The sequence below is a fragment of the Spea bombifrons genome, chromosome 13 (assembly GCF_027358695.1).
Source record: "Spea bombifrons isolate aSpeBom1 chromosome 13, aSpeBom1.2.pri, whole genome shotgun sequence".
In the NCBI taxonomy this organism is placed as follows: Eukaryota; Metazoa; Chordata; class Amphibia; order Anura; family Pelobatidae; genus Spea; species Spea bombifrons.
The window spans coordinates 3,759,024-3,776,175 of record NC_071099.1 but is presented as its reverse complement, the minus strand read 5'-3'; the positions used below and the strand labels follow the sequence as shown (position 1 = coordinate 3,776,175).

The 17,152-nt window shown below is 37.7% G+C and overlaps 1 protein-coding gene across 2 annotated transcripts in view; it reads left to right on the top strand.

The window, feature by feature from the left end:
* Positions 1-17,152, top strand: part of SLC12A5 (solute carrier family 12 member 5) — a 50,944-nt gene that overhangs the window by 20,480 nt on the left and 13,312 nt on the right. For both annotated transcript variants that reach the window (XM_053453758.1, XM_053453757.1), the window contains exons 8-19: positions 7,924-8,135; positions 9,702-9,866; positions 11,724-11,822; positions 12,109-12,166; positions 12,622-12,796; positions 13,911-14,029; positions 14,159-14,257; positions 14,481-14,600; positions 14,708-14,812; positions 16,222-16,390; positions 16,658-16,853; positions 16,978-17,147. In XM_053453758.1, coding sequence (XP_053309733.1) covers positions 7,924-8,135; positions 9,702-9,866; positions 11,724-11,822; positions 12,109-12,166; positions 12,622-12,796; positions 13,911-14,029; positions 14,159-14,257; positions 14,481-14,600; positions 14,708-14,812; positions 16,222-16,390; positions 16,658-16,853; positions 16,978-17,147 — 1,687 coding nt within the window. The remainder of the gene's footprint in view (positions 1-7,923; positions 8,136-9,701; positions 9,867-11,723; positions 11,823-12,108; positions 12,167-12,621; positions 12,797-13,910; positions 14,030-14,158; positions 14,258-14,480; positions 14,601-14,707; positions 14,813-16,221; positions 16,391-16,657; positions 16,854-16,977; positions 17,148-17,152) is intronic.

Below are 17,152 nucleotides of genomic sequence, written 5' to 3'. Positions count from 1 at the left end.
AAAAAGCAGAAAATATATTTTCTCTTATATTGCAATCATTAGTGTTCATTTGTGCCATTCTATTTCAAACATTTCAGGTTCTTTTAACGTTTTACACAATATGGTTACAAAATCGATTCAATGTAACAGATTACTTGTAGAACACAGTGCAACATTTAAATCTGTGAGGTACTTCATTTGGCAAAAAATGGGTTATGTTTTATATGTGATTTTATTTATTTATTTTTACAAATCTAAATGGTATTTTGTTTTATAGAATCCTGGTGTACCTTGGCACATCAAAAAACAGTGCTAAAAAGACAATTAGAGAAAAATGGGTGTAGGATAAAGAGGAGAGTAGATGAGTATGAACTCATTGATAGCTCCATCTAAAGGGGTCCTTATTTGTGTTAAAGATAGCAAGTCAGGCAAGCCTGTTTGATATTTATGTACTTAGTGTTGTGTTATCTCAACATAATATATGTGGGAAACACGGCAGGAAACTGTGACAGTGATATCTCTTGGCTCTACCTGGTAAACAGATAAATTAATTGTGGTTAGACTCATGATTTGCAGTAAATGATTCTACTTGTGTTATCAATGGGGTGGCTTTCGTACAGAATCAGCAAGTGCATCCGTTGTACTAATGGTTGCGGGAATGACAACTGACACTGAATGATTTGACAACCTGGAACTGTTCTTATAAGAGTTTCCATAATTGACTATGCACAGAAGTTTGGTGCACAACTTTCCGTGTAGATACTGTCTTTCCTGCCTAAGGGAATTATGCAATACCTTGGAGGGGATCAGACTGCCGTAGAGAGCCGTAACACATAATCATAATGTTGTGCATCGCTGTTTCAAGACTTATCCTGAAATCCTGGTATTTCAGGCCTTTTGACAACTGGAGTACATCACCCATGTTCTAATCTATAAAAAGAATGTAAAGCAGATTAGGGTTTTTTCTCATATTAAGGTGCAGCATGAGACAACTTCATATAACCAGAAAGAATACATTTTAATCCTATAGGATAAGGTCCTGTAAGGATTAATTTTTGCATAGGAACCAAAGCATGATACATTAGATTTCATTCCAGTGACAGAAACCTTCAACTCATGTGAGTTTACCCTATTACAAATAGATTTAAGGGATTTAGACAGGGTACCAATATCTGCTGTTATCCATTTAAACAGAATGTGATGATATCATAGTTGAGTGGCATCAAGACATCACATCATGCTCCATCCATGTTATCTAGTGGTGTTTATTCATGCTCAGTGAGCAAAACTTTGGCCTTTCAGAACAGCATTAGTCAGAACCGCATTTGCCAATTACTTTCTTGCTTAAAAAAACTTTTCAATGTGTTGATATATGGCATTTTCACTACCACACAAAGCTCTGTTTATATACTTGTTGTAATCGATTAACAATGTACCTCTGGGAGGATTATAATAGAGGTTAAAATGTTATTTGGGGTGGGGGGATATGATTGGAGTTGCGATAATATGATTCAACAGGCAAACGGATTGAAGAGTACCCCAAGCCAGTCCTTCTCTTGCCTTCCTTACTGAGAAGGGAGAGACTTTGCAGGGAGCTGAAGTCCCAACCCTTTAAGTGTAGCGAGCCATCATGCCCGAGTAGTGTTGGCTAAACCCTACCACTGGGGGAGAATGTTCTGGGAGATGGGTAGCAGCCATTGGTGAAGAAAGCTGTGTCTATTATGTGGGCAATAAACATTTTGGAGTGGATTTTTTCTTACTTTATGATTTCTTTAAGAAACTGGAAGACATTGTTAACCTTACCTTATTTCACACAAGACATGGACTCAGCCCCTTCTTTGTTTTAGTTTCGAGGGTCAGGGAAGACTCTTTTTATGGAGGTAATATTTAAATATAATTTATTGACAGATTATACAGGAATATTAAAGTATTCTCTAATGCACACTGTAAATTTGAAGTCACCAACGAGTTCTGTAATGATATGGAAGACTGCAAGTGGCTAAATTTTACTGTATGCGTTTTGTATTGTATGATTTGTACCTTATAATACACAAGTGACCTCATTTAAATCTCAAATCAATCCAAAACAGATTAATAAGTGGCTTTATTGGGATTGGTCCATTTGGTCCATAAAGCATTAATGTTTTACTGTAATCCTGCTCTATACAGCAGTCTGGGTAGATTTAATCCCTAATTCTGTAAATGTATGAGTTTAAAACTAATAAACACAGAGTGTTTTTGAAAATCTGCCTGTTCATTGCTAGCAAGAATTACATAACACAAAAGAATGAATCATCGGAACTAAACAGCAGTCAACCATTAGTCTACATTCATCACCTTGAGAAATGTCTAGGTGGTGAATGTAGAGCATACAGTTAATCTATATAAATTGTGCAAATAGAATTTCAAGTATATGTAGGTAAAAAGAAAGAAGCATTTGTTTTGTTGGCTCAATTTCTTATTTATGATACTTTATGATTAGGATCTATTTATGATTACTTCAGTAAGTATAAGCAAATTAATTTGCATATGGTTTCACATTAGAAATCTTGAATTGAGTGTCACTGCAGATTAATTTTCAAACCATTGAAATAACTACTGTAAAATTGTGTTATTATAGTCTGATTTTGACATTGTAATTTTAATATTACTTTGGTTAAAAAAAAACATGTTACCAAATAGAAAGGTTATAAGAAATAAGTCATAGTTCTGTTACTTTAACTGTCCCTAAATAATTAAAACATAATGCATATTATAAATAGTCTATATAGTCTCAGCCTGGCAGCCATCTTTTTTTTGAGCAAACCTTGGAAGATGATTATGAATTCTTGTATAACTGGAATGAGTCATTTTCAAACACAACAAGAAAGAATAGCTAGTTTATTCCCGCCGTATGATCAAAGCAACCACAGCCATAGCCCACTATAAAGGCAACATGTCTGTTTTACTGATTATATTGAAGTATCTTTTTATGTTATCTAGTTCTGTCAGAAGACTGTGACTGCTTTTATTATATGCCGGTGGCAGGAGACGTACATCAAAAATGCTGGAGGCAGAAGATGCTAATTAATCCTAACTTTTTTTTTTGTTAAAATGAAATACAGCAATATATGACATTTTTGTATTATTTAAATTTTTTGTAAAGAACTAACAAAGTATGCAGCACTGTACCGTCTAAGGTTTACTGTAACAAAGTGCAATACATTTTTATACAAATCATAGAGTTGAGAATGGAGAATGCCCCCTGTGACTATAGACTCTTGTGTGAATAGTAATACTCGCTTAGCAAGACTGCAGATGGAATGAAGGTCCTACAGTCCCAGTGATAGGTCCAGGTGGGTACAGTTATTGAAGAGTTCTCCATTTTTCTGCCTGGTGGAATTTCTTGCCTTGTAAAGGCCAATGGCCTTTCTCTTCGTTCTTCTCCTTCTTCGTCTAAACACAATCATTTTCACTAGCATGTTTGACAGTGGATGCTTGTTGGTCGAGTGCTACCTCTGTGGCTAAATGCACTAGAAGTATATGGACGCAGTTCTGGTGGCTCCTGGCATATTTGGTTGATATGCTGAACTCATGGTGTTAACCCATTAACGACAATCCCGGTACATGTACGGGGTTGCCGTGCAACGTGTTAACGACAATGCCCGTACATGTACGGGCTGCCGTTAAATAGCTGCATCGCCGCGATCGCGGCGTTTTCGCCGCGAACGGCGGCTTTGCAGCATCCACGGAAGCCTCATAAGTGAGGCTGACCGTGGATTCAGGGAGGGCAGCCCTTGGCAGCCCTCCCCGGAAGAAAAATGGCCGCCACCGCACCGATCATCAAAGATCGTGGCGGCGCCCAGCTAAAACTGCTTAGGAAGCGATCGGAATCGCTTCCTAAGCATAAACTGTGTTGCTGACATGTCTCAGTATCGAGGCATGTCAGCAACACTACCCCCCTACCCCGATCGCCTTGTGATTGCTCCGAGGAGCAACCACAAGTGCCATCCTGTGAATGACGTTGTCGTCATTCACAGGATGGCATTAACAATAGATCTGAGTTCACAGAGGGTCTATCCAGACCCTCTTGAGAACTCTCGAGCTCCTCCCGCAGGTTGAATGCAGGTACTGCATCCAACCATGCAAGGTCAATGGAGCCCAGCTCACTAATGAGAGTGACTAGTAATAAAAAAAAAAATAAAAAAAATTGGTCAAAAATGTTTTAAAAAAATTAAATAAATATGGTAACATGTAAAAATCCCCACTGTCACCAAAATAAAAAAAAAGTTTTTAATAAGCAAGTCCTAAAATTCTTTATCTTTACAAAAATTCCAGCATGGAAAGAGTTAAAATATTGGCATTACAAATGCCCATAGGGTGTCTAGTATTAAAAAATATATGATTTGATGGGGTAAATTGAATTGGCCGGGTCCAAAGATGTCCCAAATATGGAACATGGGGCAGATGTCTAAATGGCAAAAAAATACACACCTCACAAAGGCGGCATTTTACCTCCCAAATAACCCTACAAACCCATGCATGGGGGGTATCACTGCGCTCAGGAGATGTTACTGAACACATATTGGGGTGTTGTTTGACACGGACATACACCAGGAGCGATACATTTATACCTGAAGTACAACATGTGTAAAAAAAAAACACAAAAAAAAATTACTACCATAAAGTTTCACAAAGGGTGGTGGTAAAATTAGTGCATGGAAAGGGTTAAAATACCAGCATTTCAGATACCTTGGGGTGTCTAGTTTTTAAAAATATATGATTTGATGGGGTAAATTGCATTGGCCGGCTTCAAAGATACCCAAAATGGCACATGGGGGGAAGAATTACCAGATTTGGAAAAAAAGGTTTTGAAATGGCAAAACGCTACCTGTACTTATTGCCCCATAACGTGCAGAAAAAAGCAAAAAAACATAAAAACATTGAGTATTTCTAAACTCAGGACAAATAGTTGAATCTATTTAGCAGGTTTTTTCATTAGTTTTTGCAGATGAGTAAAAGTTTTCTGTTTAAAAAGTGAGAAAAAGTAATTTTTTAACAAAAAATCCCCATATTTTATCATTTTTTTTATAGTAAATTAGATGATATGATAAAATGAATTGTATCTAAAGAAAGCCCTGTTTGTCCTGGAAAAAACAATATATAATATGTGTGGGAGCATGAAATGAGAAAGAAGAAAATCACAGCTAAACAGTAACACTGAAAAACGTTAAAAGAGCCATTGTCCCGCAATATACTACGAGTAAAAACCCCTATTGTCCTTAAGGGGTTAAGAGGGTAATGTAAAATGCAGACTGGATAGCAGAGCTCCTGAGTCTGCAAAAAAATGAAGGCTTAATGATAACCACTTAACTGTTTACATGAGTGACTTATAGTTGTTTCTCTGTGACTTAGAGATGTGTTCCAATAGTGATAAATATGTATTACATTAAATATTACATTATGAAATTTAACCAAATATTATTTATAATCCATTGCAACTACTACCATGTTTTAATGAAGACCAATACTGTAAGATCTATTGGGCAGGGACCTCCTTTCCTAATATATTCATACATTTTGAAAACATTTCTGTAGAACACTTATTACATAACTTCACTTATTGTATTACATAACTTCACTTGTACATCCCCTCTTATTTTACTGTAAACTGCAAAGAGCTTAGTGAATCTTTTAATGCTCAATATACAGGGGAGGACTGGCAACTTCAGGTCCGTGGCCATGAAAAGCCAAGTAGCCCCCCCCCGACTCACTAAATTGCTTACCTTGCAGGTAGCCTGGGCATATCATCAGGGCAGCTTACACATGGTGGGATGACATAATATTACATGACCCCACTGAGCCCTGCCTCTCCAAGTGGCCTGGTCCAAAATGGACATGTTTGGAAAATTAGGATTTCCCCCTCCACTACTGGCTAGTCTGCCTTTGTCTATAAAAAAAACCACACATAAATACATACCTATTAGTAATAGTAATATATTATCTGTATGAATTGTTACATTGTAACTCATACAAAATGTTTCTGTTCAATTTATCATTGAAGCTAAATTAAAGGAACTGTATACAGCACGTGATCTTACCTTTGCCTTCGTTTTATCAGATCAGCTAACAAGATAACGTTTTACTAATCCCTTAACTAGAGGCTGTCCAGGGTTTTTGTACTGTCCTCATATTGCTACTGCATGTAATCATTAATTTAACAGCATCTCATCCTACAGATTCTGCTAATTGGCGCAGGGTATTTTGCGGCCCTTCACATTTTAATGGTAGACAACACGTTTTTGCAGTGGTCATTTGCAAACAGGGCTTAATTTGTCAAAATGATTTGTAATATACTTAGAACATCATATTAAGTGGCATTTAAATAGTTATCTCTATATAAATAAATAAACTTTTAAAATTGAAATTAGAGGGTAAAATTATTTTAAAATATAAAATAGTTAAGTTACTTCAAATGATCTACATAGCATTGGAGTGCGTAACACAGGAAATAAATATATTTTTTTAAAAAAATAATAAATTCTAATTTTTGTTTCCGGAGTTGGCATCTTAACACTATACGATGCTGCAAAAGTCATTGTTTTTGGATGATGGTGCATTCTTGCGTGAGAAAATATCCTATTCTGCTTTTTAAAAAACATTATATTAAACACTACAACCATTAGGATCGCTTTATTGAGTCCGTTTCAATTTCTGTTTCTTATGGATTTTATATCGTTGACATTCTATATAATTCCATTACCACATTTGAAAATGACTTCCTATTACACCAATCCTACTCAGGTTCCTATACTGTTAAAGAAGGACTGTTCTGAAAGCCAGAGGAAGGCCGAAAAGCCAATTATAACTTAATGGTGTAAAGCCCCTCACAGTCCCAAAATAATCATGCCACTTTGTAAGCTTCATCAGATCTTCCAATTGCTCTAATCAAGGTGCAAGGCTCAGCAGCTGTTCCACAGGACACTTTCCTTTACATTGAATGTAGGGACAACGTCATAAGGGAGAAATTGTAAGACAGTCTGAAGAAGTTGGTTTCAAACATGCAATGGAATTGTGCTCACAAATGTCAGGGCAAATAGCAAGTTCCAGTCCACATCTGGTAAAAGCAGTAGATTAAAGGTGATCCACCGCCATGCTTGAAAGAACAATTCCATGAGACTATAAGTGTTTGTTTTATCATACTTAACTATTGGGTCCTAAAACTGCTTTTTGCACATATTCCGAATTTAGGATTTATTTTTCTCCTAATATTGCATTTAAATGTGTGTCTTTAAGAAAAATACAGTAATATACCTCACTTTAAATCCTGAAACATATCCGTACTGTCAGTGAGAGTTATTTACCTAGAGTGATTGTGTCTTTGGTTTCTATCGATGCCATTTATTGCACCACAATCACATTTGGTGCATAGAGGCAAATGTGCTATGTCTTAAAGTTAAAGAGCCATCTTTTAGTCTCTCTCCCTTTTTTTTCTCTTTTAAGAGAATAGATATAGCTGTGTTGGTTAAAAAACAATCCTTTAGTAGAAGGTGATAATTTTTATTAACCTTTGCAGTTCTGAAGGCTTATGTGACATACTTTTCTATGTTGAGTGTAACCTACTACTAAATACACTTTTTTATAAAAAATGGGCAATCCTCTTGTCCCAAAATCTTTGTTTTTATTGCACATTAGAGTATGTACAATTTGCATATTTGAAAGGTGAGCAGCACCCACTTTTAAGTATGCAAGTTGAACTCCAATTGATGTTTATGGGAACTCATTTCACATCGATGACAGACGAGCTGACATGCGCTAAAGCACATGTAGGCAGACAAGGCAAGGGCAACGTATATAAATACTTTAGTAGTCGTTTTAATCTTGTCCTCAAGACCATTATTTCTATTTATCAACTTGTTTCCCCTACTCTTACATCTTTGTTTCTTCTCACTTCTCTAATTCCAGCGTTTGCATCCTTGGGAACCGTACTCTGTCTCAGAAAGGTTTTGATATCTGTGCTAAATTTATTGACAATGGCAATGAGACAGTTACAACGAAACTGTGGGCTCTCTTTTGTTCCTCACCATTTTTAAATGCCACGTGTGACGCATACTTCTCACTGAACAATGTGACTGAGATTCAGGGCATCCCTGGAGCTGCAAGTGGACTAATTCAAGGTGAGATGTGTGTGTGGTTTGCATGAAGTTAAAACGAGACTGTAAAGAGAGGGGGCATATTGAGCAATGTGTATGGAAACAAACGATTCCAGCATAGGGGAGGAAGAATATGTATTAAAAGAAGAATTTAAAATATCATCATTACATTTACTTAGTCTTTTATTATGTAATGTCTAGTCTAGGAGACTGTCAAAAGATGTAATCCAGCAGGTATTCATTTCAGAGTGTCACTGAAAGTGAATGCATGCATACTTTGATCTCCCTGCAGTCCTTGCTAGTTGTAATCACGTAGCATTCTGTAATCTACATGTTCACGGACAACTATTATGTCTATGATTTATTAATATCCAGTTATCATTTTAACAAGGACAATAGAGAGAGGAACATGAGAAGCATGATTTAATAAACAGTAGAAAGAAAAATACATGAATCAGAATCTTAAAAAAAGCCATTAAACTATAAAAATGGAGTAGGGCTGCAACTAACGATTTTTTTCATAATCGATTAGTTTTTCAACATTCTTTTTATTAGAATTTTAAATGCATTTCTTGTTTTTATTTCACAACTGCCCCCCCCCAGTTATACACATCTGAGCCCAGGCTTGCCACACTGCCTCCCAGATATGCCTTATATATCCTATATGCCTTATACCCCCCTATATGCCATAGTGCCCTCTGATATGCCTTATACCCATCTGGTATGTCACTGTGCCCTCTGATATGCCCAAGACATGCCACTCTGCCCCCCAAATATGCCTTATACCCCCTATATGTCACTGTGCCCCCTCGATATTCCTTATAACCCCCTATATGCCACTGCCCCCTGATATGCCTTATAACCCCAGATATTCCACTCTGCCCCCCCGACTTACCCCCATGCTCCAGACTCCTTGGTGTCTAGTGGGGGCAGCCGGTGAACATTTGTGCATAGACAACCTCTGCTGCTGGCTGGCACTTTCGCTGGACCTTCTATGAGTGAGCACCGGAAGGTCATGTGACGCTGGTGCTCCATCATAGAAGCCCCAGTGGATGTACCGGTAGTAGTGGAGGTTGTCTGCGCACAGACGCCCACTGACTGCCAGAGAGGAGGATCCAGGTCCCCTGCAGCGCTGCTGCGGATCCTCCTCTCTGGCAGCCGGCGAATGTTGCCCAATGCACGCAGACAACCTCTGCTGCTGCTGGCCGGTACTTCCGCCTGGGCTTCTATAGTGGAGCACCGGAAGGTCATGTGATGCCGGTGCTCCATCATAGAAGCCCCGGCAGAAGTGCCGGCAGCAGTGGAGGTTGTGTGCGCGCATTGCACAGATGCCCAGAGAGGAGGATCCAGGTCCCCTGCAGCGCTGCGGGGGATCTGGATCTTGGTGGGGTATTTTTCAGGGCATTTATATTCAATAAAATCATCTTATATTCAATAAAATCGATAACGAAATCAATTGGCAACGATTTTCATGATCGATTATTATGGATTTTATCGATTAGTTGTTGCAGCCCTAGTATGGAGAGTATTTTCATCTTATTATTTTGTTAATGGTGTCTATTTTTTTAATGCAACCATTTTCTTCTTTAGATAATCTTTGGTCCACTTACTTGCCAAAGGGAGTGATAGTGGAAAAGGAAGGGTTACATTCAGTAGCCTCTGGCGATGCTATTAACCTTGACCAGCCATATGTCTTCAGCGACATGACCACATACTTTACCCTTCTGGTGGGGATTTATTTCCCATCTGTCACAGGTAAATATTGAAAATTCATATTCATGGTGTAAAGGGAGAGTAAAGCATGTTGGGACCTTGCCAGCTGATAAATTTATATTATGCTATTTAAAATGCCATTCGTTTTTACATTTGTTTCCCTGTCTGCGAAACACCCTGTAAAGCTGGTAGGCTTAAATTTAAGAAGGTTAAATATGTATTTCACCACCATTTTTTGCAAGTTTTATGTGTGATTAGGTGCTATAGTCCCTTTTAAACGTGTGAGCTAACATAGTGTTGTTGGTCATATTGGTGATTGATAGACCTTTTCGACATACAGCTTTACAAAAATCTTCATTGATGACTGTGCTAAACGGTCAATAATGGTTACATTGATGAATGAGTGCTGAATGGAATCAGCATTGGGATCACATATTTAGCTCCAAATGTGTCTTCTATTCACAGAAAAACTCTTCAATTGTCTAATAGTTGTGATCTATACAATATTATCATTCTGCTTGTATGATTTGTCCCAGGGTCAGTAGTTCAAAGTGTTTGTATTACAACTCTCATTTCTCCACAAAAAGGATAAGAGTCAACAACACTGCATCCCAGCAGTGCTCTACTCAGATTTTAGACGGTGGCATTTGCATAAAATGGCTGTTATCGAACTGTACAAGCCCAGTGATAATTCTCGGTGGGGTCATGCTAGGTTGATAACCCAGTTTCTTTTAAGGGCGATTTGCCAATGGTATCAGTGTGAAGAACATCTTATTCCTTGCTTGCAAATCAGCTGGGGATGTATGTATGCGTTTCCCAGCATTCATCAGATCTTGTTGTGCACATGAGACATCAGTGAGCTTGTGGGGATCTTAAGCCTGCCAATTGTTGAGTTACATGGCAAAAGCCAGGTGACCTAGTACCACTTGTTATAAATGCTATCTGTTCTAGAAATGTATTATGTTGGAGGGGGTCAAACTGATATGTGGTTCTATGGAGTCTTGTTTACAAACCCACAAGCAAAATAACATTTGTTTCCGCTGGAAAGAACTCTCTTTATCACCGTTTAGTGATCCAAAAGTATAAAATGCGATTGTGTGTAAATGACAGCTTTGTTGTGATTATAACATTTATTTGAAATAAGTGTACAATCTGCCTTTATTTCTTAGTATATTTTGTATTCATTATTTGACTTTTTTTAAGGGGTTTTGGGAAGATTCTCCAGTGAGTTGTGTTTATGACACAAAGTCAAGGTGTTACAATCTGTCTTCATTGGGGCATGCTACTGTTTATGATTCAGATCTGCTCTACCTGTCCCATGTTTGACAAGATTGGGAATAGAAGGATGTAATTTGAGTGTAAGAATATTCAACCTGTCATTATTTTAATCAATTTTCACAGTTTAAGTTAATTGAGCTATAATGAGAGCCCATGTTATCACTTCTGGATAGCGAATTAATAAGGGAATACGTTCAAAGCAAGCGCTAAGAAAAGGTAGAGGGAGAAAAAAAAATCATGTGCAAATGTTTGAGAGGTGAAAAGCATTCTACCCCTGTGTTATTCAAGAGACTGAACAATTACTCTATAGAATAATAGCAACTCGTTGCTTTATGATTCAGCTCCATAGAAAGCTTTTCTCACCTCCTGATTCTAATAGCAGTATGTGGGAACTGGGTGGGAGAGAAAGATAACAAGTATGATTGAATCATGGTTTCTGTCAGGGTAGGGTCTAGCAGACAGCAATGCATAGAACTCTATCTATACTGCGACTGATTTTATTATTTTGGTATGACGCACCACATCAGAAATATTGCATTTATATAAGGCTAGTTCTTTGTTTTATTCCGTAATGGTACTATGTTTTGTTTCTCGTATCTTCATTATTTTTCTCTTGCCCAGGAATCATGGCTGGTTCTAACCGGTCTGGAGATCTCAGAGATGCTCAGAAGTCCATCCCTATTGGCACTATAATGGCCATTGCCACCACATCCTTTGTGTGTATCCTTAAAAATAAATCTGCACAAACCCAGTTTCCTTTTTCCATTGTAGACGATTACCAATCCATAATAAAGGCCATTGATCCACCACTACATCTATCATATGTTGCCATCCAAACATCCAATCCTTCCATACAACTATTCCATTGAGAAACCCCGAATTACCTCACTATGAGATATCTGTAGCAGTTTTGACTTTTGTGACTTGAAATACCATATCATTCATTCTATGACCAGGTCTATAACATAAAAATGGGTCAGTGGCATTCTCCTTTACAAATGAGCAGATATTACTTCTGTTATTCTTTTTGGCGCTTGCATTGAGGGTGTGGTCTTACGTGACAAGTAAGTGATTCTATATATATATATATATATATATATTTATTGTAAACTTTCATTAAAACAGTGCTGTATAATATTGTCATGTGCTCATAGTTTAAAATTAGAAAAAGCACAAATAATATAAAGTAATATAAAATGTATGCACAAAAAAACGCTTTGTTGTACACAAAATTTAAATTCTGACAATTCTACTGCAATGATAATATGAAAATATATTTAATAACTACATCAACACTCACAATGTAGGCTGTGGGCTTCTATCAGAGGAGAATTGCACTAAAGGCTGGTGAATCATTGAATTGTCTGTTAGGCTGTAGCTTCCTTTCTGATCAGTTACTACAGACATGCCACTACATGTGTACAGTTTGTACATTTCTTTGTATTTTGTGTTGTTGTTTTGTACTGTACTGGGTGCTGTCTGTGCTTATTGTCTGTAATCCTAATGTCTTCTCTTACAGGTTTGGCGAGGCTGTAAATGGAAATCTTGTGGTAGGCACCCTTGCATGGCCATCTCCCTGGGTCATCGTGATTGGTTCTTTTTTCTCCACCTGTGGTGCCGGGTTGCAGAGCTTAACAGGAGCTCCGCGACTACTGCAAGCAATATCACGTGATGGAATTGTGCCTTTTCTTAGAGTAAGTAAACAAATTCCACACATGAAATCAGTAATTCGATACAAGTAATTTTTCCTTTTAAATTAAACTTTAGTGCTACTTTCTGTTTCAGCAAGTTTTTTTAAAGTTACAATACTGAGGCCTTCATCTATTAACTTGGTCCTATTATACTGCCATGTGGTAAACAATAGATGGTCCTAGTATTAATCACTATTAACATCTATAGGCAAGGGCCATATTAACATCTATAGGGAAGGGCCCTTCATTATCATACCTGGGAATTCTCTGGGGTCTCCACACAAAGCACTGCTCTTGCTCTGGGCAGGGGAGGGACATTTAGTCATGCCCACTTCACACCCATTTCCCCTCAGGGGTAGACACCAACATTGCTAATGGTGGACATTAACAATGGTTAGTGGTGGCTAATTTAATGATGTTCTATGGGCCTTCACAAACCTTGCCACGGACACTGGAGTCCTTGTATAGACAATATATCTATCCCTGTTTCCCCTAGCACCCCCTGCCCCCCACTCAGCTAATCGCGACCCTTACAGAGCTAGCCCTGCCTTATGTGTTGGGAAGTTTCCATTTATGTCCATTAGCATAAGCAATAATTTGTAAATGTGCAAGATCAGGGCCTTCATCCTCTTCTGTACCAGTAGGTCTTAGCATGTGTTAATGGTACTGTCAATTTTAATGGTATTGTTAATACTAACACTAGTTTTGTCTACAGCTCACTCCTTTTGCCATTATTATGATCCCTGGGCATGATAGTACCTGGGGCTGTCCAGTACCAGGCAGAATTGTGTTGTGAATATCTATGGATGATTAAAAAAAAGACCAGGAAATGTAGTAATTCTACTGAGCATCTAATGGCAATAGTAATTTACTGTATGTGTGTGTATAGATGTAACAGTGTTGCCGTAGGGTCCCAGCTGACCTGGATCAGCCCCTGGTGTTATACAACATTACTGTATACAACTATGCATTTATTTGTCATGAAGGGGTTAAAATAAGAATAATTTTAACGACAATTGAAATGTATATTTTGCTCTAAGAAGAGCTGCATGGGGATTCTATTTTCTTTGAGCATTGAATGTAACAATACAACCCACTTTCCTTTTTATACAACCAGGTATTTGGTCATGGAAAAGCAAATGGTGAGCCAACTTGGGCTTTGCTGCTAACAGCCTGCATCTGTGAGATTGGTATCCTCATTGCATCGCTGGATGAAGTGGCCCCAATTCTTTCCATGTATGTATATAATTTTGTTTTTGTTTCAACTGGTTTTTAGATCTTCTATACTTGAGTTTCTCTCTTGGCTTCTTCTTTCCTTTGATTCCTTGGCTGCTATCTCTTTTCTTCTTGATCCTGTCTCTGCAGGTTTTTTTTGATGTGTTACCTGTTTGTTAACTTGGCGTGTGCAGTGCAAACTTTGCTTAGGACTCCCAATTGGAGGCCTCGCTTCAAATATTACCACTGGTGAGTCAGAGCTTGGGAGGTTGTCCAAGGCCCCTTTGTCATGGATCTCCAATTTACCTTCTGGGGTAGTCAATATACATTAATCTTCTTGTGCATTTGCTGGATTGCTGTTTGAGGTGTTCCATCTTCATGTCTTGTGATCATTATTTTGTGCACATGTGTAACAGTCATTGTAATGGTAATTTGGTATAGCTTATTGATTGGTTTTCTCACTTTATTCCAGGGCACTTTCATTCCTTGGCATGAGTCTCTGCCTGTCACTCATGTTTATCTGTTCCTGGTACTATGCGCTTGTAGCCATGCTAGTAGCTTGCCTTATCTACAAATACATTGAATACAGAGGGTAAGTGCTGCACTATTACTGCAAAGCCAAAGTGTTGAAATATATCTTCATGGGTATTGTAGCATAAGTAGCAAAAAAGTCTTACAAAAGTCTCATGTTTTTTCCAGGGCAGAGAAAGAGTGGGGTGATGGAATCCGGGGTCTATCTCTCAGCGCTGCCCGATATGCACTACTACGGTTGGAAGAGGGACCCCCACATACCAAAAACTGGAGGTAAAAGCCAGGGAGTGTTTTAAATTGCAAATAGAAAACCTAACTTTTATTAGAAATAACTAAAATCACAGAGGATATAGAAAAATACACATTCTCCTATATACCTTTTAATGCGGTGCAGATGTCGACCAGTGAGGGCCTAGGCAGCACGGAAGGTAAATACTGTACGTTACTGCCTATGAGCCTAGTATAAGGCTTAAGTATAAGTATAAGGCTTTAACTCCTTAAAAATCATCCATTGCTGGAGTCTGCCTAAGTTTAAAGAATACCTTGTGGGGAGATCATGCCATAAAAAACCCCCAAAAACTAGTGAAGCAATCTCGTCTTGGAAATAATTTTAGGGTTGATCTACTCCTGGTTCATTTTATTTCAATTTTATTTTATTCTGTATTCTCAGGGATTTTAGGTATTTATAATACATTTTTATAAATAAGTTTTGTAGTTGCAATTTTGGACTGTCTTCCATTTTTTTAAGTTCCACAGTTGCCTGTTCTCTAGATACTACTTACTCGATCTCAGTATAACACAAAAGAATCCAACCACACTATTCACAAATAACATAATGTTATAAATATTGTGGCATGTATAAGGGTCACATCCTCAAAAGGGGGGCAACTCCTATAAACTTTGTACACTGAGCAAGAAAAGAGTTCTACAAAAGCCCTTATATAAAATATATTATTTTATTATTGTACAAAAAATTAGTAAAAAACATATATAAAGTATTTCATTATATAGACAACAGAGATTTAAAGAAGAAAATCAGAGCACATGGAGGAAATATGGCTGTATGTTGTATAAAGTGTCTCAAGTGCATATAAATCAACATAAGAATCATAAAGTGCTAAGTCATTTGGATATAATTGAATATTACTCTATATAGAGTGCATCTATCAAATATATGACCATCAAAAAGTGCATAATTAATAATACTCACTATGGAGTGCACCTCTTCACTTGATAAATATATAAAGCACTAACGACATCAATGCAAAGTCTACAGTTCAATACAATGATATAAATACTGTTCTAAGAGCGATATGCTCCTTACCCATATTGTCCACCACTTCCCCATAATACATTTTTATAAATAAGTTTTGTAGTTGCAATTTTGGACTGTCTTCCATTTTTTTAAGTTCCACAGTTGCCTGTTCTCTAGATACTACTTACTCGATCTCAGTGTATTATTTACATGTAACAACAAAACAATAGTGTAACTACAATCTGAAAGGTTTCAGGTTGGCTAGGGAGACTCACTACTGTTCTAAGTGCTGTATTAAATAAATATGACAATGAAAGTTGGGCTGTTTTGATGGGGACTCAGTAGAATATATATATATATGTATTCTGTATTTTGGAGGGGTGGATATGACTATATAAACTTATATTGGATACTTGCTGCATTCTAGGCCCCAGTTGCTCGTTCTGGTCAGAGTGGATCAAGATCAAAATGTTGTTCATCCGCAGTTACTCTCCCTGACTTCTCAATTAAAGGCAGGGAAAGGTTTAACAATTGCGGGTTCAGTACTGGAAGGGACCTACCTGGATAATCATCCCCAGTCCCAGCGTGCAGAAGAGGTGAGTACATTAACATAATATATGGGGGCCATGGGCAAAAATATCAAAATCATTCAAGTTCCACATTCCCATAATCTTTGTTATTTATTTAACAATGTTATTGGGACATTTTATTTACGTAAGAAGTCTTTATTGCACACCATAGCTAGATGCATTTAACATCAACAAAGCATCATGTTTCTGAAATAAACCAAACTAACTACAGAGGAAAACTGTTTCACCCATACCTCGTGTTTGTCTTTTGTGCTTCACTGTCCCTCAATCTAGTCACTCCGTCGAATCATGGAAGCAGAGAAAGTAAAAGGCTTCTGCCAGGTGGTCATCTCTTCCAATATCAGGGATGGGATTTCCCATTTAATTCAGTCTAGTGGACTCGGAGGTCTGCAACATAACACGGTTCTAGTTGGCTGGCCAAGGAATTGGAGACAGAAGGAAGATCACCAAACCTGGAGAAACTTCATTGGTATGATTCACGGCTCTTTCTGTCCCAAATATGGGCTTATACTTTATTCCTATTTATATAATAAAAAAATAGTTCATCTGCATTCCTCAGTGGCATCTCTGTTATCTTTATTTACTCAATACAGAACTGGTACGGGAGACAACTGCTGCTCACCTGGCTCTTATTGTTGCCAAGAATGTTGCAATGTTCCCTGCAAACCAAGAGAGGTTTTCTGAAGGCAACATTGATGTTTGGTGGGTGGTACATGATGGAGGCATGCTGATGCTTTTGCCATTCCTCTTGCGTCATCACAAGGTAAT